This window comes from Diaphorina citri, unplaced genomic scaffold, assembly GCF_000475195.1.
Source record: "Diaphorina citri unplaced genomic scaffold, Diaci psyllid genome assembly version 1.1 scaffold512, whole genome shotgun sequence".
Lineage (NCBI taxonomy): Eukaryota > Metazoa > Arthropoda > Insecta > Hemiptera > Psyllidae > Diaphorina > Diaphorina citri.
This window is the reverse complement of record NW_007377946.1, coordinates 131,333-154,691: the sequence shown is the minus strand read 5'-3', so window position 1 is coordinate 154,691 and position 23,359 is coordinate 131,333. Positions and strand designations below refer to the sequence as shown.

Here is a 23,359-nt window from a genome sequence, read left to right as displayed (position 1 = left end):
TTGATTAGTAAAAGCCCGTTCCCACTTGTCGTGAGTTTCATCCGATTTTTTCCCGAATGTCCTGTAGGCATTCGGGATTTAAATGTTCCCACTTCACACGACACGATTTTTTTTCTGAACGGCACAAAATGCCCTAATAGGCAATGCAATTTAAATGAGTGTTCCTACTACGCACGACACGATAACCCAAAAAACCAAAAAAAAAAAAAAAAAAAAAAAAAAAAATCGGAATTATACGTACATGAAATACACCTTCATTTTCCTGCCCGAATAGGACTGAAAAGTCCCTTTACCCCAGCAGTCTAAACAAGGTCTCGTATATTTTATTAGTAAAGGCCCGTTCCCACTTGTCGTGAGTTTCATCCGATTTTTTCCCGAATGTCCTGTAGGCATTCGGGATTTAAATGAGAGTGTTCCCACTTCACACGACACGATTTTTTTTCCCCGAACGGCACAAAATGCCCTAATAGGCAATGCAATTTAAATGAGAGTGTTTCTACTACGCACGACACGATTTTTTTTTTCCGAACGACAAGTGTGAAAGGTGCTTAATCGTGTACCGTATCGGATACTGGCCTGGCGTAAACCAGACCTAGACTGGTGGCTATTGAGATTTGCGACATTTCTTGACGATATTGTCAAAGGTCCAATGCAGATAGATGGCCGTGAGACGCAGAGGTCCCATCAGAAATGCCTGTGAAGGAAAATTAAATGAAAACAAAATTAGAATTCGATAGAAAAAGATCTTACAGCCTCCGAAGTTACAATCTGGTGGCTATTGAGATTTGCGACATTTCTTGAGAATATTGTCAAAGGTCCAATGCAGATAGATGGCCGTGAGACGCAGAGGTCCCATTAGAAATGCCTGTGAAGGAAAATTAAATGAAAGCAAAATTAGAATTCGATAGAAAAAGATCTTACAGCCTCCGAAGTTACAAAAAAAAAAAATCGTCACGAAAAAAATTCATTTCGTGCAGACTTGCAGAGGTTGGTATGTTTAAAATAGGTCTTGTGAGGAACTCGTATTGTTATACTGTTATAAAGTAAAGGGACTTTTCAGTCTCATTTTGGCAATATAAACAGGGTACATTCTATTCCAATGCTTCAAAATTAAACGTGGAAAAAAATTACTCGAATCTGTACCCACCTGAATGAAAGTCTCTTGTATGGATACAATGGGAGAAAATCCAGCACACAGAGTTGTGATCAAGTAGCTCTCCAGTCCCACTGTACTGAAATAGTTGCCCTTCTGTAAGAGGAACATAAAATGGACACAATATTAATAATTTAACCAACCTCAGTGGTGCAGTGGTTAACGCGTTGGACTTTGGATCTGGAGGTTGGTGGTTTGAGTCCAAAAAAAGTCATAATATTCATCTAGTTGTAATGATTGGGGAACGATATTTGTGACAAGCATTTAAGTATGCTGAACACAATTAAAAATTCCTTCCTTTAATAATTTATGTAGACCAAACGTGATCTTAAGCTTCAGGCTGTTCAAACTTGGCAGAATGATTTGATAATTTATGTAGATCAAAAGTGTCAGCGGGCCGGGTCTCGAGAAATGTACGGTTTGATCGTTAGTTAAGACTATAATTTTGAAAAAGCTCAAAATGAGTTCGCACGCCTCAGGAATTTCGATTTCGGGCCAAGTTCCTCAAACTAGACGGAATGATTTGATAATATATTATGTAGATCAAAAGTGGTCGTTGGTCGGCTTTAAAGGAGGTACAGTTCGGCCGTTATTCAGGGCCAAAGTTCCGCCAGTTAGGGCTATAGCATGGGAAAAGCTCAAAAGGAGTAAGCGGTTCTCAGGACTTTATCTTTAGCCTCAGATCGCCCAAACTTTGCAGAGAGATTTGATAATTTATGAGGATAAAAAATGTCTGTGGGCCCTGTTTCCAGAAGGTACGGTTCGGCCGTTATTCAGGGCCAAAGTTCCCCTATTTAGGGCTATGGCGTGGAAAAAGATCAAAAGGAGTTCGCGGTTCTCAGGACTTCACCTTAGCCTCAGGTCGCTCAAATTTCAAAGACACCTTCGATATATTATGTAGATCAAAAGGAATGAGATTTGATAATTTATGAGGATAAAAAATGTCTGTGGGCCCTGTTTCCAGAAGGTACGGTTCGGCCGTTATTCAGGGCCAAAGTTCCGCCAGTTAGGGCTATAGTATGGGAAAAGATCAAAAGGAGTTCGCGGTTCTCAGGACATCACCTTAGCCTCAGGTCGCTCAAATTTCAAAGACACCTTCGATATATTATGTAGATCAAAAGGAATTGGTATAATGTTCGTTCTCGGAACGGCTGGCTTTCTCCTATCCTATCTTCCTTCTCTCTTCGATTTCGGGACGATAAGACCATAGCAGTTACGTTCCCTCTGTCAAACCTCTTAAAAAAAAGGAATAAGCGGTTCTCAAGATGTTAGCCTTACTTACCAGAGCGTCCTCTAGCAACTGTTTAGCCACCACTTCGGGACGATACAGTCCCCCAGTCTGAGATATTAGACTGGTCTCGCGAGGTTTTGACTTCTCCTCGTTTTCAAACCCGGGTGTATCAGTGTCAGGTGGTAAACATAGGGTGATGGTCAGTCCGCTTTGTTTTACCTAGAAATCGGGGTCAGAAATTGTTCAAAGTAATTTTTTTTTGGCTCTTCAGCCCCTAGTACACACCGCAACAGTTGTGAACAGTTGCGCTATTGTTGCAAAATAATAATAATAATAATAATCAATCATTGAGTCTAATGTAGCAGTTGCTTCATTGATTTCAATGTTTAGTTTGAGTGTATTATTTTAACCAAAAATATTGTATACCTACCTACATCTTCAGTTAGGACCTTTATTTAGGTTTTTATGTTTCCTACAGAGGGCGGTAGGTACCTACGCAGTAGCTTATGTAGGTACATAAATGATGGTAAAAAAGAGGAACATTTTAATTAGGTACCTACATAATTATTTACTCATTTTTTTTTTCCTTTGAGGCGCTTTAACTCTGGAATACCAGGTCGTTCACGCCGATTTTACTCATTAGTTTTCGAAATTAATTATTATTATTTCTCCCAAAATGAATTAAATTTTATAAAAGCCGAAATAATAGAAATTTATTTGGAGCTGTGGAGTTTTGGAGGCGGATTATTGAAAACTGATTTATTTAAGTCAGAATTTCCAGTTGGACTTTTTTACCGACATCAAGGAATTTTTTCCAAGAACGTTCGATTTTAATACTCAGGTTAAGGAGTCAGGGATGTAAGAAATTAATTTGGATAATGAAGGAATAGACGAGTTTCAGTTAATTCGCGGATTTTGCTAAATTTGTCTGTCAAACAAACAGCTAGTAAATTTTGGACAGTTGGTTGACTTTTGATAAATTTGGCAAAAGTGTTCGACACATAAAGGAATTTTTCTGGTTTGGTAGATTTTTGCCCCATCGGGCCTTCGAGGGCCAGCCAGCTAGGGCTCTTTTTTTTTTCTTTAGAGTTCCACAATTTTACTGAACTACTTTATAGTAATGTAAACTGAACTGTATGGTAAACCTAATTGAGAATTTAGAAGCGGTTAGAAACTCATAACTTTGCATAGCTATGATGAAAACGTACTTTTTACTTTCCTTATCCTAAAGGAAAGTAATGTTTTATAATTTATATGATGGAATATGGAATGAGGTGCTAGATTTTTTTCTTTTTTCTTTGAATGGGTATTTTGTACAATTGATTCCTTATTGCCTCTAGCAACTGTTTAGCCACCACTTCGGGACGATACAGTCCCCCAGTCTGAGATATTAGACTGGTCTCGCGAGGTTTTGACTTCTCTTCGTTTTCAAACCCAGGTGTATCAGTGTCAGGTGGTAAACATAGGGTGATGGTCAGTCCGCTTTGTTTTACCTGGAAATGGGGGTCAGATATTGTTCAAAGTAATTTTTTTGGCTCTTCAGCCCCTAGTACACACCGCAACAGTTGTGAACAGTTGCACTATTGTTGCAAAATAATAATAATAATAAAATAATCAATTATTGAGTCTAATGTAGCAGTTGCTTCATTGCTACTAAATAAAAACGGCGGTGAAATAATAATAATAATAATAATAGTGCTTATTTATACTGCTCACATAGGACTGAAAAGTCCCTTTACTCCAGCAGTAGGCTACTACTATTATTGTGGTTAAATTCTCAAATTATATTGAGGATAAATTCCATACCTCGGCTGGGATTGAACCCACGCCCTCCTGTTTACCAGTCGAGCGCCTAGACCACTACACCACCGAGGCAGGTAAATACTCATCTTTTAAAAAAATCCTAACAACTGAGCAACTTTCACGATAAAACCTAGTTTAAATGGAGATCTTGTCTCAAAATGGAAGAGAGGAGGACAGGATAGGAGAAAGCTAGCCGTTCCGAAGATGAACCTTATCTGTTTAGGATAAAGTCAGCCCCGGGCGAGAGTCGAACCTACGAACTCGTACTTACAAGACGAGCTACCCTCCAAGCTAACCAGGCTGGAAGGATAAAGTCAGCCCCGGGCGAGAGTCGAACCTACGAACTCGTACTTACAAGACGAGCTACCCTCCAAGCTAACCAGGCTGGATAAAATAAATGAAAGATGTTAATGAACTTTAACCATCTTAAACAATCGAAATAATTAAGCTAACTTGATAGAGCCTTATCTGCGCCTAGACCACTACACCACCGAGGCAGGTAAATACTCATCTTTTAAAAAAATCCTAACAACTGAGCAACTTTCACGATAAAACCTAGTTCGAATGGAGATCTTGTCTCAAAATTGAAGAGAGGAGGACAGGATAGGAGAAAGCTAGCCGTTCCGAAAATGAACCTTATCTGTTTAGGATAAAGTCAGCCCCGGGCGAGAGTCGAACCTACGAACTCGTACTTACAAGACGAGCTACCCTCCAAGCTAACCAGGCTGGATAAACTAAATGAATGATGTTAATGAACTTTAACCATCTTAAACAATCGAAATAATTAAGCTAACTTGATAGAGCCTTACCTGCTGTCTGGCTGGGGGAAGTTAAACAGGGAGGATACCAGCCTGAATTTCCCCTTGCTAAAGAAAGAGCAAAGGTTGAGTGCGAAGGGCATCCACTCGAAAAATTTGTAGCCAAAACCAAATGTCAGCCCAAAGCAATTATACAATAGTTAAGGCTGACGAAAAACGCCGACCCCGTCTGTACACGGGAAAAGGTGAAGAAGAGGATAGAGTCTTACCTCCATGTACAAAGCCTCGGCGAATCCTTTCAATGCAAACTTGGAACTCGTGTAGGCGGCGAGGCCGTAGATACCGAGGTTAGCGGCCTGCGAGGCTGTAATCACGATACAACCGCGACCCCGCTGTTTCATGCCCTCGACTAGGGCCTTGGTCATGTGAATTGTGCCGTAGAGGTTGAGATCAATCACAGTCTAAGGAAAAATCAAACAAAAAGATTGCATTATTGGGGTTTTTAAATGAATTGAAATTAATTGGAGCAACCTCCGTGACCGAGTGGGTATCACACTAGGCTTGCACGCAGGAGGTCCGGGTTCGATTCCCGGCGGGGCCGAGGTTTTTTTCGGCTCTGTGCTTGGATTTTGGGGTGCACTAAAAAAAAAAAAAAAAAAAAAAAAAAAAATGAGCTTTGTATAATAGATTGTTTCTTCTTCTTGTGAGTTTAATTGGAAATTCGGTGTTCCGTAGGGGCCCTCTGAATTTTTTCCCCCAGAAATTTTTCCTGAAAGATTAGTCCACTTTGCTATCAAGTTTAGCCTGTTTAGTACATAAAAGAAGTACTTAATTGAATATTTGGACTTTGGAATTAATTTAATACTTGGACTATATTGAGCGTTTGGGGGTTACTTGGGCCTTTGTTTTCTGATCGTGATCTGAAGCTCACTGACCTTCATCTCAGTCAAAACATTTATACAGGATGCGGCAAAAGTCCGGCCGCACCCTGTATATGAAGTGTAGGGAAAATCATATTAAGATTTTCAAAGTGATGGGGAGAATTCATTATTGATGTATTAGCACGAAGAAAAGAAGTTGGACAGGAGGAAATACCATGTAGACGAGGGAAAAAAATTGGTGGGAATAGGAAATTATTGGAGCTCACAAGTTTCGATGTGAGAAGGGCTTTAAATTATGGGTAATTATAATAATTATTATTGGGACGGTGCACTTTAGTTCTCTGGAGGTTGGTGGTTCAAATCTAAGTCAAGTCATGGAATTTCATATTTTGGTATTTTTCTTCCTTTTTTTTACATTTATGTACGGGAATTCCCGTTGTAATAACACAAAATACAAGATAAGATAATTTTAATGTAATAATCTAATGGGTTTATTATTATCACAATGGAATGATGAATAATAACAATGGAATAACGGCACCGACTTTGTTCTTAAAATAATAAAAATAAAAGTGAGAGGAAAAATTATGAAGAAAAAGAATTAAAGAATAATATTCCTGAAAAGTACAATGTACAATAGGAACCTGGAACACGAAGAAAATTAATGATTAATGGAATTTTACATACACTCGAGTGCGAAAAATTTGGATCTCTCAGCTTCACCACAAATAAATCATGATAAATGGAACACTCATCTAAAAAAAAGAAAAAAAAAAAATTATTGAAATACCTCAGTAAATAATAGTAGGTAGGTATAGGACTATAGGTGGTCAAAATAATAATATTTATTCATGCTTCAACAGGTGAATGAATATGCAATTTCTTACAAGTTACTTAGGTAATTTGCATTTTTTTCTTTCTTTCAGAAACATATAGAGGAAAATAAATTATTACAAAGCCATAACATTACTCTAAGTTCCAAGACAATGAAGATGAAGAAAACTACAAGAGTGTCTAGTCATAACCTTGTTTTTTCTTCTTTTACTTCTTCAAGGTATTTGAGGATATTAACATTACTGTAAGTCATTTGTGCAGAATCATTATCTTGATGTTTATCTAAATCATGATTTATTTGTGGTGAAGCTGAGAGCTTCTTCACATTTTTTTTTTTTTTTTTTTTTTTTTTTTGTGGATATCACAGGATTACTAAGAGCCTCCTTTACTATTTCTGACATATACGTATAATTTTTCTTTTTACTCTGGTAATCCTGCTACTGGTCACTCACTACTTGATTGAAGTAGCTACTCAATTTTTACTCACGAGGCTGAGTGCACCCTGAAATCCAAGCAAAAAAAAAAAAAAACTTTGACCCCACTGGGAATTGAACCCAGGACCTCCAGAGTGCAAGCCTAGTGTGATACCCCCTTAGCCACAGAGGTTGCTCCATTACCTTGATGTCTTGCATGGTCATTTCCTCCAGAGTCCCACACAGGGCCATCCCTGCACAGTTAACCAACATATACACCGGCCCACACCTATCCATAGCAGGCTGCAGAGCACTCCGAATGTTCTCGTAGTCCTTTGAGATATCCAACGATACATACTCGATGAACCGGATAAACTTGGGATTTGGACACGCTTTTTTGATTTCCTCCTGAGCTTGCAGTCCTTTGAGATATCCAACGATACATACTCGATGAACCGGATAAACTTGGGATTTGGACACGCTTTTTTGATTTCCTCCTGAGCTTGAAGAAGTTTCTTCTCGTCTCGTGCAACGATGGTGACATGGGCACCTCGCTTGGCTGCTTCAATGGCTACATGCTTGCCAATGCCACTGGAACCACCTGTTACCTGGTGAAATAAAAATACAAATGTGGTCTTTTAATTGACATAATATGAAGTATAAACAATATAATGAGTTTACAACTTAAATATTCTTATGCAATTTGTGTTCATGATAAAGTAAGTAAAGTTTGCAACTTAGTCCTGTGACCAAGAGAGTTTTCATGTTAATAGGTATTTACATAGTAATAAAATTCGGAAATTGACTTGTCTTTTAACCCATAAGTACTACCAGCTGAAAAGCCCTTGGTATTTCTTTATTATAACTATAACTTGCCTAACTAACTACCGAGGTGATCATCTAGGTAAAAAACTTTGGTTAAAAACTTTCGGTAATTATGCAGAAGTCACATCCGCGGAAAAGAAAAGCTCCCTTTTGTATTTAACCTAACCCTATAATAACACCAATCACTGCTCTAATCCTGAAAACTCCTTCTTGCGTTTAACCTAACCCTATAAAAAACACTGGTCACTGCTCGTTTGTGCCATTTCTTTTGGTAGCAATATTCCACGAACGTGACTTCTGCACAAGTACCGTGAGAAGGTAAGTACTATTATCACACAGTACTAGGTATACTGAAGAACTGGTAATTTACCTGTTGATCGGTAGGCAGTAGGCACCAAAGATGTGAATTGTCAAGTTTGTCTAATCAGCTATATTTTTTAATGAGCACTAAGAACCAGGCAAGCAATTTTGTAGGGTGACTAGCTGAAATAGTCTGGCAAATCAGTAACAAGAGTAATAACCAATCAATCAACTATTTAATTTACTCCATTAATCACTGATCACTGCATCCTTTGCCTTTATCAGTTATCAGCATGGTAGAAAGTTAGAAACGTAGAAAGAAGTTATCAGCTTATCAGTTGAATAAAAAAAAAATGCAGTAAAAAAAAAAAAGTATACCATTACAGTGTTGCCAAATGTTCAACTCGGGAGGTAAGGGAGGTTTTCAGAAAAAAAACCTCTTTCGCAGTTGAATGGAAATTTTTGAAAGATCCCGCCGCACCATCAACAGAGAGGGTTCCATTCGTCGGCGCCAGGTAGCGCTTCATCTGCAGGTGCGGCTCTCTGCTCGCGACTGTTCGTACGCCGCGGCACGGCGGCTCCAAGTTTGTGCGCGGCTCGCTGCAAAATTTGAACAAGTTTCGTTCAACATTTTTGACTTTTCGAACTGCGGGACTAGTTTATTTCATAAAGGCCAAAAGTTCAAAGTTTCACATTTAAAGACAAGGAAATAAAGTTGCTGTATCACGGTAAGTATTTCCTACCTCACCTAAAAGCTCCGAGATGTTTTCTCTCTCAAAAATGCACGAGTCTCAAAACCTACTCTTGAAATTTTTGAAAGATCCCGCCGCACCATCAACAGAGAGGGTTCCATTCGTCGGCGCCAGGTAGCGCTTCATCTGCAGGTGCGGCTCTGCTCGCGACTGTTCGTACGCCGCGGCACGGCGGCTCCAAGTTTGTGCGCGGCTCGCTGCAAATTTGAACAAGTTTCGTTCAACATTTTTGACTTTTCGAACTGCGGGACTAGTTTTTCGTTTCATAAAGGCCAAAAGTTCAAAGTTTCATATTTAAAGACAAGGAAATAAGGTTGCTGTATCACGGTAAGTATTTCCTACCTCACCTAAAAGCTCCGAGATGTTTTCTCTCTCAAAAATGCATGAGTCTCAAAATCTACTCTGATCCATCGAAGATTCTACCTTCAATTTCGTACTTTCTGGGTCCGAACTTCTCAATTTTCATTGTATTTTGTTTCCAAATGGTTCATTTTCAGTTTCCGCGTAGGTTTTTGCTGTATCACGGTAAGTATTTCCTACCTCACCTAAAAGCTCCGAGATGTTTTCTCTCTCAAAAATGCATGAGTCTCAAAATCTACTCTCATCCATCGAAGATTCTACCTTCAATTTCGTACTTTCTGGGTCCGAACTTCTTAATTTTCATTGTATTTTGTTTCCAAATGGTTCATTTTCAGTTTCCGCGTAGGTTTTCACCAACCCGATCGTTCTTGAAGCTCTTTTTTCCTGTCTTTTAGGATGTCAAAAAGTGACCCCTGCACCACCCCTCAATGATTTGTCACCACATTACAGTTTTGTGGGTCGGTCGTACCTCCGCATTCAGGACAAAAACTAATTCAAAATCGTCATTCGTCTTCTCTTTTGATTAGCACATCTTTTTTCTTGTACACAAGTCTGTTTTTCAGGAAATGTCAGTGCAAATAAGGCAGGTAGCACAGTGTGTTTAAAAAGCTATGAGGAAATGTAACACATGGTGATAGTATGTTTGTGACAAACCTTTTCCTTGAGGGAGTTCTTTAACTGGGCCTTTCTGGAGATTTTTCATCTACCTACACATTTATTGTTCTTGAAAATACCAACCAAAGTGGTGCCCTTAAGCCCTTATCCCTTCACTACATTCAGCGAGGGTCCAGCAGGGGCACGGTTGGTCCAGTGGTAAAGCGCTTGCTTGCCATGCAGAAGGTCCTGGGTTCGAATCCTACCATCGACGAAAATTTGTACTCATTTTTTGATAGCAAATATTTCAACGGGTTACTTTCTGGTGTTCTCATGTTGACCCAGCACCTAAAACAGTGGTGGAACACTCATCTTAAAAAAAGAAAAAGGTTCAATTTCCTAAACCAGGATTTGATGAAAAAGATAGTATACTTTACAACTCTAGATAATTATAGGTAGGTACCCTTTTGCTGAAGTAGGTAGGTGGTTATGGTTAGGTACCCTTTTGTTGATGTGTAAGAGCTTGACATTTTTTGTATAGTACCTATGTAAAGGGTGATGTTATGTAAGTACACATTGGTACTCTGTATAAGCTGGTATCTCGTTACTTTTCTTCTCTTCTTAGGATTGAAATGGGAAGGAGAGGGGGGAAGAAGATCTATATCTAGGTACTTGTGATAGTGTACCCACCTTTAGTGGAGCAAGTTGCACGCACATTTGTGGGGCAGTTGTAAAAAAAAAAATAAAAAATAAATAAATAAAATAAATACCTAAATAAAATAAATCACTTGTCAATTAAATAATAGGAATTATCTGTGGATGTATTTTGCCTCCAAATACATTTTATCAATGATTTTAGGTAGGTACCTACTTGAAAAGTATGTAGTTTGAGTAGAGACCAAACAAAAGATCTAGTCCTAGCCTCACAACGGGAAGCTTTGTATACAGGATGGACCAAGATCAGAAGTAAAAAAAAAAAAAATGTAGGTACCTAAGTAGGTACATACAAATTAAAAAAAAAAAAACAACACACATTATGGTTAGGTATCTGATTTTGACTTGCAGTGAACTCCCGTCCATTCTGTCATCATGGACAAGGAAATGGCACCCAAGGATTGCCTCTTTGAAGCCATTGTTAACATCAAGAAAAGCCACAACAAGCCGAATACAGCTCGGATTTGCTCTTACTTACTCAAGAAATATAACATCACTGCAAATCGCTGTATCAAGGCAATCAACCATTATACACTGACAGGTAAGTTTTAGGATTTGCTCTTACCTACTCAAAAAATACATCACTGCAAATCACTGTATCAAGGCAATTAACCATTATACACTGACAGGTAAGTTTTAGATGAGGAAGGGTTGACTGTGTCTGTACATGTCCAGGGACTTGAAAAATGTTGAAAAATCGGTCAAAATGGGTTCAGCATAGAGTTTCGGATGTAGGGAATAATAATAATAATATTTTTCTTTGAAGTAATTACTTTTACCTAAGGAAGCTAGGCAATAAAATAGGATTTTGCTAACCATTACATTATAACACAAGTCTAGTTTCATTGATCCAACCAAAGACCAAACCATTTCTTTCTGGCCATCCATAATTTTCTTTACTCTTAGTGTTCACCAAAATTTTCAAAGCTCTGCATCATTTTGGGAAATCAAGTGAAATATCCCAATATCCCACTTAGATCTCAGTACCTACTTCACCCCTACACCTATTCTGCATTTAAAGATCAGAATTAGATCAGTGAAAATAATAATTATTACTCCTTCGAAGACCAAGAAATGTCTCACCAAATGGGCCCTCTGTATAAGGGAACTTGGTCCCAGGGTAAGAAAACTCTTTAGCCAATCAGATTACTTAATCCACTTGTTTAAATTAACCCTCAGATTCTGAGGCCCACAGTATTCTCTTATTATTATTATTATTATTATTATTATTATTATTATTGTGGTCATATTATCAAATAATGTTGAGGACAAAATTACATACCTTGGCAGGGATTGAACCCACACTCTCCTAGCAAGTGTCTTGAAGACACCACCGATCTGGCATGAAGAAATAAACCTTATAAAACAACTTCTATTTTTTTTTTTTGCAGGTGATATAGTGACTGTGAATCCTGGAGCCTCTACAGCACACCTGTCATATCGGGTTGCGGATAATCCCATTATTTCCGCACTGGATGATCTACCTTCCCTTCAAGGTACTCTATTCCTTCATAATTTGCTCTAGAATACAATAACTAAATATTGAGGGAATGAAATGAGTTCCAAGTTTTAACTTGCCAGACTAGTTAGCTTGGAGGGTAGCGCGTCTGCCTTGTAAGCGCTAGATCGCGGGTTCGATTCTCGCCTGTACAGATCTTATCCTGAACTGATGATGTTTGTTCTCGGAACGGCTAGCTTTCTCCTACCCTGTCTTCCTTCTCTCTTCGTTTTCGGGACAATAAGACCTTAGCAGTTACAGTTCCCTCTATTAAACTTTTTTTTTGAACACCTGAAAGTGAGCGGCTGACCTTACTTCTTACTAGCAACATTGTGTAACTTTGATGAAAACTGGTGTATGCCTGTACAGATCTTATCCTGAACTGATGATGTTTGTTCTCGGAACGGCTAGCTTTCTCCTACCCTGTCTTCCTTCTCTCTTCGTTTTTGGGACAATAAGACCTTAGCAGTTACAGTTCCCTCTATTAAACTTTTTTTTGAACACCTGAAAGTGAGCGGCTGACCTTACTTCTTACTAGTAACTTTGATGAAAACTGGTGTATTTAATTTGCTGTCGCCGCTATTTTTAATTTGATTCCCATTTTGTCACTTCTCAGGGAGTCTGATCAACAAGTTCATGGCAGAGTTGATCATCAACACGCCAAACTATTTGAACGACGGAGTGCCTCCAGGGAAACTGGTTCAATTTATCGAGGAGAAACAAACCAACCTGACCCGCCAGGAGATCTTGGACTCCATTCAGGCCGAATTGAGGTCGGGCAATTTGGACACATTTGAAAATGGTGAGTTTAGTATACATAATGACCGATTTTTTTTCTTTTTTTTCCCAAGAGATTTGATATTTGATCCCAAGAGATTTTTTTTCTACTGTATATACCTACTGATGTCTGATGTATGTTAACAACCCAATGTGTTGAAACATGAAATAAATAAATAAAATAAATAAAGGGAACTGCAACTGCTAAAGTCTTATCGTCCCGAAATCGAGAGAAGGAAGACAGGATAGGAGAAAGCCAACCGTTCCGAGAACAAACATTATCCATTCAGGATAAAATCTGCCCCGGATGGGAATCATTGGTGCGAGGGTCGATGGTCCAGTGTTTAGACTATGGTTCATTGTCTGTGGGCCCCTTTGTGGACGCGCACTTATAGTAATTAAAAATGCCTTTGCAATTAACCTCGCTTTACCTAGAACACCTTGCTTGTACTCAAACTTCAAGCCTCCGCTATTACATTTAACGCCTCGCCGCAATCCCGCCGACACCTGGTTATTATTATTATTATTATTATTAAGTATTTCTATTATCACAATGACGTCATGGATTTATATTTATTTATTATTATCTTTTTCCTTGATACCAATAAATGTACAGGGGGATTCAGAAAAAAAAAAAATCCAAAATTAAGGTACCTTTACACTGGGGCAACCTAACCTAGCAACAGGCAACAGCGACCTGCGGCGGATTGCTTGTTGCTGGTTGCCTGTTGCTAGGGGACTCTAGGCAACCATGCCGCATGCGGCGTAGTCATTTACACTGAAGCAACAACAGGCGATCATAGATTTCCCTGGTGATATAAAAAAAATGTGAATTCAGTTTTCGCGGCCAGAGCGCTTCTCTTCCGTCAAAAAAATTCATTTTACGCTCTAGCCGAAAAAAATTTTCGCCCGAGCTTGGAGGTTAGGTTAGGTTAGGTGAGGTATAATGTTAATTCGGTTTCCGGGGTGAAGGGCTCTAAAAAAAAAGGTTGGGTTGGGTTAGGTTAGGTTAGATTAGGTAAGGTTAGGTTAGGTTGGGTTGGGTTGGGACCGCTTTTTGGCGGTTTTCGGGTTAATTTACCTTGCCAATAATTTCCGTGTGAAAAACCTAACCTAACCTAACCTGTAAATAAAGCAAATTCAAATTCAAAAAAACCTAACCTAATCTAACTTAACCTAACCTAATCTAACCTAACCTAACCTAACCAATATAAATGTGAAAAACAATACGAAATTATAAATAAAATTTAGGCACTTTGTAAAAAGTTCACAAATCCATTCTGTACTGCATCATGGACAAGGAAATGGCACCCAAGGATTGCCTCTTTGAAGCCATTGTTAACATCAAGAAAAGCCACAACAAGCCGAATACAGCTTGGATTTGCTCTTACTTACTCAAGAAATATAACATCACTGCAAATCGCTGTATCAAGGCAATCAACCATTATACACTGACAGGTAAGTTTTAGGATTTGCTCTTACCTACTCAAAAAATACATCACTGCAAATCACTGTATCAAGGCAATTAACCATTATACACTGACAGGTAAGTTTTAGATGAGGAAGGGTTGACTGTGTCTGTACATGTCCAGGGACTTGAAAAATGTTGAAAAATCGGTCAAAATGGGTTCAGCATAGAGTTTCGGATGTAGGGAATAATAATAATAATATTTTTCTTTGAAGTAATTACTTTTACCTAAGGAAGCTAGGCAATAAAATAGGATTTTGCTAACCATTACATTATAACACAAGTCTAGTTTCATTGATCCAACCAAAGACCAAACCATTTCTTTCTGGCCATCCATAATTTTCTTTACTCTTAGTGTTCACCAAAATTTTCAAAGCTCTGCATCATTTTGGGAAATCAAGTGAAATATCCCAATATCCCACTTAGATCTCAGTACCTACTTCACCCCTACACCTATTCTGCATTTAAAGATCAGAATTAGATCAGTGAAAATAATAATTATTACTCCTTCGAAGACCAAGAAATGTCTCACCAAATGGGCCCTCTGTATAAGGGAACTTGGTCCCAGGGTAAGAAAACTCTTTAGCCAATCAGATTAGGATTATTGAGATATTGGGAAAATCCTACAATGCTGCAGTGAGCACCAAAGTTGTGATATAATAACACAAAGAAACTGCATTTAGAAATAAAAATAATGTAATGTAAAAAATGTCAAAAGTAGATTTTTTTTTTAGAATAAATTAATAGCTACCTACTTATTAGGAATCCACCTATGTAATCGTAAAAAAAAAATCCAACTATGTATTTACATTACAAGTGTATTGTAGCTGTTGAACTTTATATTTGGTGATTGAGATTCATCACCTGTTGATATCACACATGTTTAGTTACATTAAATTCACCATTTCCTTACTTTTCACTTTAATCTTCAACCTCTTCGGTCGCTTGAACTCCCGTGCGTTACCGTTTTCCAAGAAGAAATCCGTGATTTCCTCCAGCGTCCTGTCTTCCGTCTCTGGAAGATAGAAATACATATAAACGAGTCCTACCCCCGTCACACAACTGTACATGAATAACGTCCCGTGCAGACCAAACCAGTTGATGGAATTGATGTATGTTTTCGTCGTTAGGAAGGTGATTATTGAATTGAGCGCGGCGCAAATACCACACGCAACACTTCGGATGTCCATGGGGAACACTTCAGACATGAGCATCCATGGTAAGGGGAGTACTCCGTAGCCAGAGAACCAGTAGCATGTACAAAATACAACTAAAGGGATCCAGCCAGGCCAGTGTAAGTTCATCGCGCAGAACCCAAGCATGAGTGTGAAGATAAAACAAATAGCCGTGCTCCACAGAGACATGGGTCGCTTACCAAACTTGTTAACGGTGAGGGAACTCAGTAGAGATCCGGTAATACTGAGGACGCCTCCCAACACGAGAACCCACTCCGCCTTTAGTGGAAGTCCGAACGTTTGGAATACTTCGACGAGATAGGGTTCCATCGGCATGAAAGAACATATGACAGTAATGACGAACAGTAGCATAAGCATGGTGAAGGGACGCAAGATTTGCGGCTGTCGCAAGTAATTGACCGCCGATTTCAGCTTGTTCATCTTGGACACTTTCGCCGTTCCTGTGGATCTTCGGGCGGCTTTGGTTACCGCGCGCACCATTTGTTCAAACTCGACGAGTACTTTGTCTTTAGTACTCCAGCCGCGGAGCCACCTCAGTGACTTCTCAGCCTCCGCGAGGCGTCCCTTGGAGATAAGCCATGTGGGAGACTCTGGCAGGAAGAGTAGCATGACCAGGGCTAGACCGGGGATGGTGGCGCTTAGCAGGGTGGTGGTCCGCCAGTCTGTGAGCGCGTTGAGGAAGAATATAGCGAGCAGACCGAGGCTACCGGACACACCGGTGAGAAGCGTCAGCGATCCGCGAATTCTTGGCTCACAAACTTCTCCCAAGTAGGACATAATAGGGCCTTCACAGAATCCCATGCCTACCCCCATCGTCATGGTGGAAATCATGATCATTCTCACGGAGTTGGCATTGTAGAGCAACACCCACCCGAGGAAGAAGGGTACACACACGATCATCATGACCTTCTTTCGACCGACCACCTCAACGACATAACCACTAATGATAGCGCCCAGGGGATGAAACAAGTACAGTATGCTCCCCAACCAGGACGACTCCTCATCATTGAGAATCATATTAGGAAACGCCTGTTTGGTTTGGTTAGAAACCACTTTGTGGTCGAGCACACCTATCACTACCGTGGGCATACCGTATGCCATGCCGAGTACTATGAGGAGGAAGTTTTGTGCGAGTGCCACGGTGACTTGAGAGCAAGCAGAGCGAAAGCCATACTGCACCGTGGTGCTCTCTCCCGGTTCTTTGTCATTGAGAGCTTTGTGCTCACTGACGTTGTTGGATTCTGCCATTGTGAGCTCATGTGGGGAACGTCTAACTTCAGCAAATGAGAGATGGGATAAATCGCCTGGGTTTCATCTGCAACATGACAAGGGAATCTTTTTTGACTGTGTGTCGCTTTTTTATGTGACTTTGTCATTAATATCATAATATAATTATTTAGTTTTTCATGCTAAAATACCTGTGTGCTCAGTTCTGTGCAGCCCATGAAATATCGCGCTGAAACGCGATAAAAATCCTCAAGGGATAATGTTCGTTCTCTGAACGGCTGGCTTTCTCCTATTATTTCTTCTTTCTCTCTTTGATTTCGGGACGATAAGACCTTGGCAGGTACCTACAGTTCCCTCTATAAAACATCTTGAAAATTTAGAAAAATAAAATAAAAATAATAATAACTTACCTATGTTTTCGCTTTGTTCTCTGCTTTTTTTATTTTTATTTAAACATAAACATACATCCGTACACAATCCGTACTTGTAGGTTTTTTATTTATTTATTTATTAAATGAGAACAACAATAACATTAATTTGTTTTATAACAGTAAAAAAATATTTAATTTAGTCCATTTTTTACCGTACAGAATAACAAAAGACGTACAGTACTTAAAATCATTTATTAAACAGACGTACAGTGCAAAGTACTTCGAATAATTATTTATTAATTTAACACTTAGCACAGAAATATTTCATTCTACCGAACTACAGCAGCGGAAATTGTAAATGCTTTAAACGTTGTTGCTTTATTTCATTCAATAGTGCAAAGTACACTAATTATTTATTAAAATCGGCACAGAAATTAAAATAATTCGGTAGCAATGCATCACGCTAATCAGTTTTGGCTGCACCTAATCAATGCTTCTTTCTGCAGTTATCTCTCGCAACCTATTGGACTCCGTCAGATTCTATTTACGTACCTGTAGAGATTAGTGATTCCAAAAGAGTTATCGCTATCAAGGTTATTAGATCTGTAAAAACACTGAAAATGTGAAATGGCCAAGTCTCCATTGAGAAGGTCCATTGGATGATTTTTTTGTCAGTCATTTGCTCTTGCGCAAAAGATGTAGACCTGAGGTTATACCAATAAGTATAAGTAGTGCTTTATTTAGACTGTCAGCTTAGACTTAGGCTAGCCACTATCAGGTAGACCTGACACCTGATGAGCACACACACTATCAAGCCGATCAGGTGTACCTGTCGTCAGGTCTATCTGATAGTGAGTGGCTGGCCTAAGAACATGTAACGTGGTACCTCCCTGTATACACGTACAGGAGCCACCCCGTAACTTTTGTTAAACTTTGTCCCAACTCTGCTCCATCTCGTTACCTCAGGAGGCCTAGCGATACCATGCCGTGGGAGAGGGGCAGGGGGGATACCTACCGCGCGAGAGAGAGAAGACAGTGGAATTTGGTCAATTTGGAACTAAGCTCGAAGCAAGACGGAGAGGGAAGAAAGTAGAGCGCTTCCTATACGATACCTAAATCTCTGCGAAATATCAAAAGTTTCTGTTTCTTTGTATTTAAATATATTTTCCCAATCTCATGGTGAATACATAATTGTTGTGTCAATCCGTGCGTTCTCCTTTTAGTAGTTTCTTCTTCTGAAGAGATAGTCCCCAGCGTCCCATTTGTTCCCGTCGGGACGGCCCGGCTCGTGTAGCAAGGGAAACCTCTTACAAACAAGTTGTACCATTATACTAACAGTTTAATGGAGTACCTCTTTATAGGAATATAGATATAATTTTCTTTACAATTTATATAGAAAATACAGATCTAAAAGTAAAAGAGTGGGCCCCTTTACAAACAAAGAAAGTTTTTTGAACGTACCCTGAAAAACTGCTCCCATACTGGATAGTTTGCACGACAAACCGTTCTTGGGATATTTTGTTCACAACCTTTTCAACATTTTTCACGAAATGAGGGTTAAGCAACAATTACTTTTGTTAATATCTGGATGGGTGATTATCCGATTTTTGCCAAATTGTTACAGTCGCGTCCTTGGACCATACCGGGATAGCATACCAAATTTCATTTCTCTACGACAAACCGTTCTTGGGATATTTTGTTCACAACTTTCTACTTTTTCCCATGACCATGGGCTAAAAATCACTTTTTTGACATCAGGGGATCCCAAAACGGATATTTCCAACCATTTCCCGATTTTGAAAATTTGGACCGATTGCAATACTTTCATTACTAGTATAGCAGCTCGCTATACTGAAAAAAAAAAAAAAAAAAAAATCTGGTGTGAACATCACACGACTTTCTATTACATTTGCGGAATACGTATTTGAAAAAGTAAAAAAAAAAGAAAATGTGAAATTTTTTCAAAGTCCAAATCCGCCCATATGGCGGCCGATTTTTGGTCGAAAATTTTCTATCTGGATGAGTGACTGTCCGATTTTTACCAAATTTTTACAGTCGCGTAACCTACCGGGATAGCATACCAAATTTCATCGCTCTAGGACAAACCGTTCTTGAGATATTTTGTATACCACCTTTTCCCATTTAAACCTGTAGTACGTACGTACAGACCATGGGCTAAAAATCACTTTTTTGACATCAGGGGGTCCCAAAACGGATATTTCCAACCATTTCCCGATTTTGAAAATTTGGACCGATTGCAATACTTTCATTACTAGTATAGCAGCTCGCTATACTGTAGTAATAGAAAGTAAAAAAAAAAAAAAAAATGTGACTTTGAAGATGAAATTCTTTGTACATAGGTACTTCTTTTATAGCACGTGTTTACTGTGTACATATGACATTATATCTACATAATATACTACGCGTTTAAATATCAATATTATAATGTGCCCAGCCCACATAAAAAATAGAACATTACTCCGGGACGATAAGACCTTCGTAGATACAGTTCCCCCCCCCATCAAACTCTTGGAAATAAAGAAGAATCAATTTGTACTTCGTACTTACACCAAATTAGGTGTAGGAGCAAACAGTCCTAAAAGGTAGATTAAGCTTATATTTTTCACTATCTCTCCTCGATCTTTTCTTCCACAGGGAACTATTTACCATTTCACCCTCCATCTTTTCTCCCACAGGGAACTATTTACCATCTCTCCTCCCCCAGGCAACTATTTACCATCTCTCCTCGATCTTTTCTCCCACAGGGAACTATTTACCATTTCACCCTTTATCTTTTCTCCCACAGGGAACTATTTACCATTTCACCCTCCATCTTTTCTCCTTATCAGTCGTAAGAACTTGGTCAAGCTCTATCAAGCATGCTGGGAGGCGCGCGAACGTCAAGAGTTCGAAGCGCCCGGGCGGCGCTGGGCAACAAATAGAGATTTTTTTTAAAGAGGTCTGATAGAGGGAACTTTAACTGCTAAGGTCTTATCGTCCCGAAAACGAAGAGAGAAGGAAGGCAGGATAGGAAAAAGCCAGCCGTTCCAAGAACGAACCATAGCCATTCAGGATAAAATCCGGCCCGGGGCTTTAATCGAACCCGCGACCTAGCGCTTACAACGTAGATATCAGTCGTAAGAACTTGGTCAAGCTCTATCAAGCATGCTGGGAGGCGCGCGAACGTCAAGAGTTCGAAGCGCCCGGGCGGCGCTGGCCATCAAATAGAGATTTTTTTAAAAAGAGGTCTGATAGAGGGAACTGTAACTGCTAAGGTCTTATCGTCCCGAAAACGAAGAGAGAAGGAAGGCAGGGTAGGAAAAAGCCAGCCGTTCCAAGAACGAACCTTATCCATTCAGGATAAAATCCGCCCCGGGCGGGAATCGAACCCGCGACCTAGCGCTTACCAGCCGTTCCAAGAACGAACCATAGCCATTCAGGATAAAATCCGGCCCGGGGCTTTAATCGAACCCGCGACCTAGCGCTTACAACGTAGGCGCCCTACCCTCCAAGCTAACTAGGCTCGCTCAAATAGAGATTTTAGAGATCCTACTTAGCCAGCAATCAAGAGACGATAATTGCAACCCAAAAAGATTGGAAATCCTTATCAGTTGAACAAATGCAAAGAAAGACCACAAAGAACTGCATAAGTTTAAGGAATTTGGAAATCCTTATCAGTTGAACAAATGCAAAGAAAGACCACAAAGAACTGCATAAGTTTAAGGAATTGGAAATCCTTATCAGTTGAACAAATGCAAAGAAAGACCACAAAGAACTGCATAAGTTTAAGGAATTTTGTCTGCTCGAAGGACATGGTGTAAAGTTTGATGAATGTTATTTTAAATGTCACAGAATTGCAAGGAAAAAAAAAGTTGACCTTCAATAAAATTTGTTCTAAAAATTAATAAGGTAGGAATCCAAAAAAATAATAAATGCAGTTTCTTTGTGTTATTATGTGACAACTTTGATGCTCACTGCAGCATTGTAAGATTTAAGGAATTTTTGTCTGCTCGAAGGACATGATGTAAAGTTTGATGAATGTTATTTTAAATGTCACAGAATTGCAAGGAAAAAAAAGTTGACCTTCAATAAATAAAATTTGTTCTAAAAATTAATAAGGTAGGGATCCAAAAAATAGTACGTTGAATGTATCCTATCAGTTCCTAATGGTGCACTGAAGTTAAACAACGTGGTTGATATCCCGATTGGTGATCATTTGGGCAATCGTGTGTTGCTGGCTTTTCCTGGCCGCAGGCTGGGTGACGTCAATTTGAGGAGGCGTGTAGCTTGTCGCCGAAAAGAGGGTTTGGCAGCCCAGATCGGCGATAGTGGAACTGCCCCGTAAGTAATTGATCGAACGAAGCAACCTCACACTAGGCTTGCACTCTGGAGGTGCCGGATACGATTCCTGGCGGTGTTGAAGTTCTTTAGGCTCTGTGCTTGGAGTCTGGGGTGCATTCAGCTTCGTGAGGACAATTAAGGAGCTACTTTAATCCAGTGGCGGCATTACCAGAGTAAAAAGATGATTGAAATACGGAAATTGATTGCAAAGGAGGCACTTACAAATGCTGTGGTATCCACAAAAGTTGTGAAAAAGCTCTGTTTTACTACAAAGAATTTGTGATTGATTGATTGATAGGTAATAGATCAGTTGCGCTTACCAAGGTGATGTTTCAAAGTCATAGAGCAGGAAAAATGAGGACCAACGGAATTTTTCTTTTTCTTCTACGACTTCTAGATCCCGAGATAAATCGATTAAAAAAATGCCGGTAAATCGTGAACTGTTGACGTCACGGCATACGCTCCCGTAGGCGATGACATCACATCAAATGTACCGAGCAAAGCTCCCTCGCAGGCAACGCATTAATGTGTTTGTGCGCAGTATGTAATCGTTTTTTTTTTAAGGTGGAGGAGAAGAAGAAAACGCCCGGCTGGAAGTTAAAGAAGCGGAAATGTTATGTGGAGAGAGACGAGGACTTTCAACCTGCCTCCAAGGATTTCAAGGTGGACCTCAGTCTGGAACGACAGGCCAGAAAAAGGGTGAGTTTGACTGGACTAATTTGTTACTGTACTAATTGAACAAACGAAGTGAATTCTACTTTTTTTTTTGCGATAACGCTCTGACGTTTTTTGTCCGATTATGGTTAAATTTTGCTTGCCATGAACAAGGTCCCGAGTTCGAAGCCCATCATATATTGATCGCAAATGCGCTAGGCCGCGGGTTCGATTCCCGCCCGGGGCGTATTTTATCCTGAACGAATAATGTTCGTTCTCGGAAAGGCTGGCTTTCTCCTATCCTGTCTTCCTTCTTTTTTCGATTTCAGTGCCCTAAATCACCAAAGTATGGAAAAGTATTTACAATTCCGTATTTCGATATGATTCGTCCAAATTCAAAAATCTGCTTTTCCATTGGCTATGATACTTTTCCATATTTTGGTGATTTAGGGCACAGGACAATAAGAGTTTGATTCCCGCCCGGGGCGTATTTTATCCTGAACGAATAATGTTCGTTCTCGGAAAGGCTGGCTTTCTCCTATCCTGTCTTCCTTCCTTCTTCGATTTCAGGACAATAAGACCTCAAGCGCTAGGCCGCGGGTTCGATTCCCGCCCGGGGTGGATTTTATCCTGAACTGGCAGCCCAGATCGGCGATAGTGGAACTGCCCCGTAAGTAATTGATCGAACGAAGCAACCTCACACTAGGCTTGCACTCTGGAGGTGTCGGATACGATTCCTGGCGGTGTCGAAGTTTTTTAGGCTCTGTGCTTGGAGTCTGGGGTGCATTCAGCTTCGTGAGGACAATTAAGGAGCTACTTTAATCCAGTAGCGACCAGTGGCGGCATTACCAGAGTAAAAAGATTATTGAAATACGGAAATTGATTGCAAACGAGGCACTTACAAATGCTGTGGTATCCACAAAAGTTGTGAAAAAGCTCTGCTTTACCACAAAGAATTTGAGATTGATTGATTAGGCCCAATTGGATTTTGATTTTTTCCAAAACTTTCACGGCAAGACTCTCACTCAGCTCTTCCATCCAACCAACCGAAAATCCATTTTCAGAACCGACACCCGCCCACCTCTCACGCCGACACGAAACTTTTGGTTAAGACCGGTGTAACGCTTGGCGGCATTTTACTGCTTTTTGGCGGTTTTCGGTGTAATTTAACAATATCTCGGGAACGGTATAAGCTAGAGACTTGAAATT

At 39.7% G+C, this 23,359-nt stretch overlaps 2 protein-coding genes across 2 annotated transcripts; both read right to left on the bottom strand.

Moving 5' to 3' along the window:
- Positions 1-446: 446 nt before the first annotated feature.
- On the bottom strand, positions 447-10,621 carry LOC103509594 (3-ketodihydrosphingosine reductase-like). Its single transcript, XM_026823881.1, has 9 exons — positions 10,595-10,621; positions 8,709-8,798; positions 7,552-7,708; positions 7,278-7,465; positions 5,215-5,406; positions 3,719-3,877; positions 2,436-2,603; positions 1,148-1,249; positions 447-694 (listed from the first exon to the last, which is right to left on the bottom strand). The coding sequence occupies exons 1-9, from the start codon at positions 10,619-10,621 to the stop codon at positions 605-607; spliced, it is 1,173 nt and encodes a 390-aa protein (XP_026679682.1). The 3' UTR covers positions 447-604.
- Positions 10,622-15,136: 4,515 nt separating this feature from the next.
- Positions 15,137-17,680, bottom strand: LOC103509582 (facilitated trehalose transporter Tret1-like). Its single transcript, XM_008474206.3, has 2 exons — positions 17,195-17,680; positions 15,137-16,872 (listed from the first exon to the last, which is right to left on the bottom strand). The coding sequence occupies exon 2, from the start codon at positions 16,803-16,805 to the stop codon at positions 15,249-15,251; it is 1,557 nt and encodes a 518-aa protein (XP_008472428.1). The 5' UTR covers positions 16,806-16,872; positions 17,195-17,680; the 3' UTR covers positions 15,137-15,248.
- Positions 17,681-23,359: the final 5,679 nt, after the last annotated feature.

What these genes read in the sequence shown, in the direction of transcription:
- LOC103509594 (XM_026823881.1), bottom strand. Translation starts at nt 10,621, where the DNA reads ATGTGCGTGCAACTTGCTCCACTAAAG. An exon ending in CCGAGGCTTTGTACATGGAG is followed by an intron (nt 3,878 to 5,214) that starts GTAAGACTCTAT and finishes CCCCATTTCCAG; the next exon opens with GTAAAACAAAGCGGACTGAC. An exon ending in AGTTGCTAGAGGACGCTCTG is followed by an intron (nt 1,250 to 2,435) that starts GTAAGTAAGGCT and finishes TTCCTCTTACAG; the next exon opens with AAGGGCAACTATTTCAGTAC.
- LOC103509582 (XM_008474206.3), bottom strand. Translation starts at nt 16,805, where the DNA reads ATGGCAGAATCCAACAACGTCAGTGAGCACAAAGCTCTCAATGACAAA.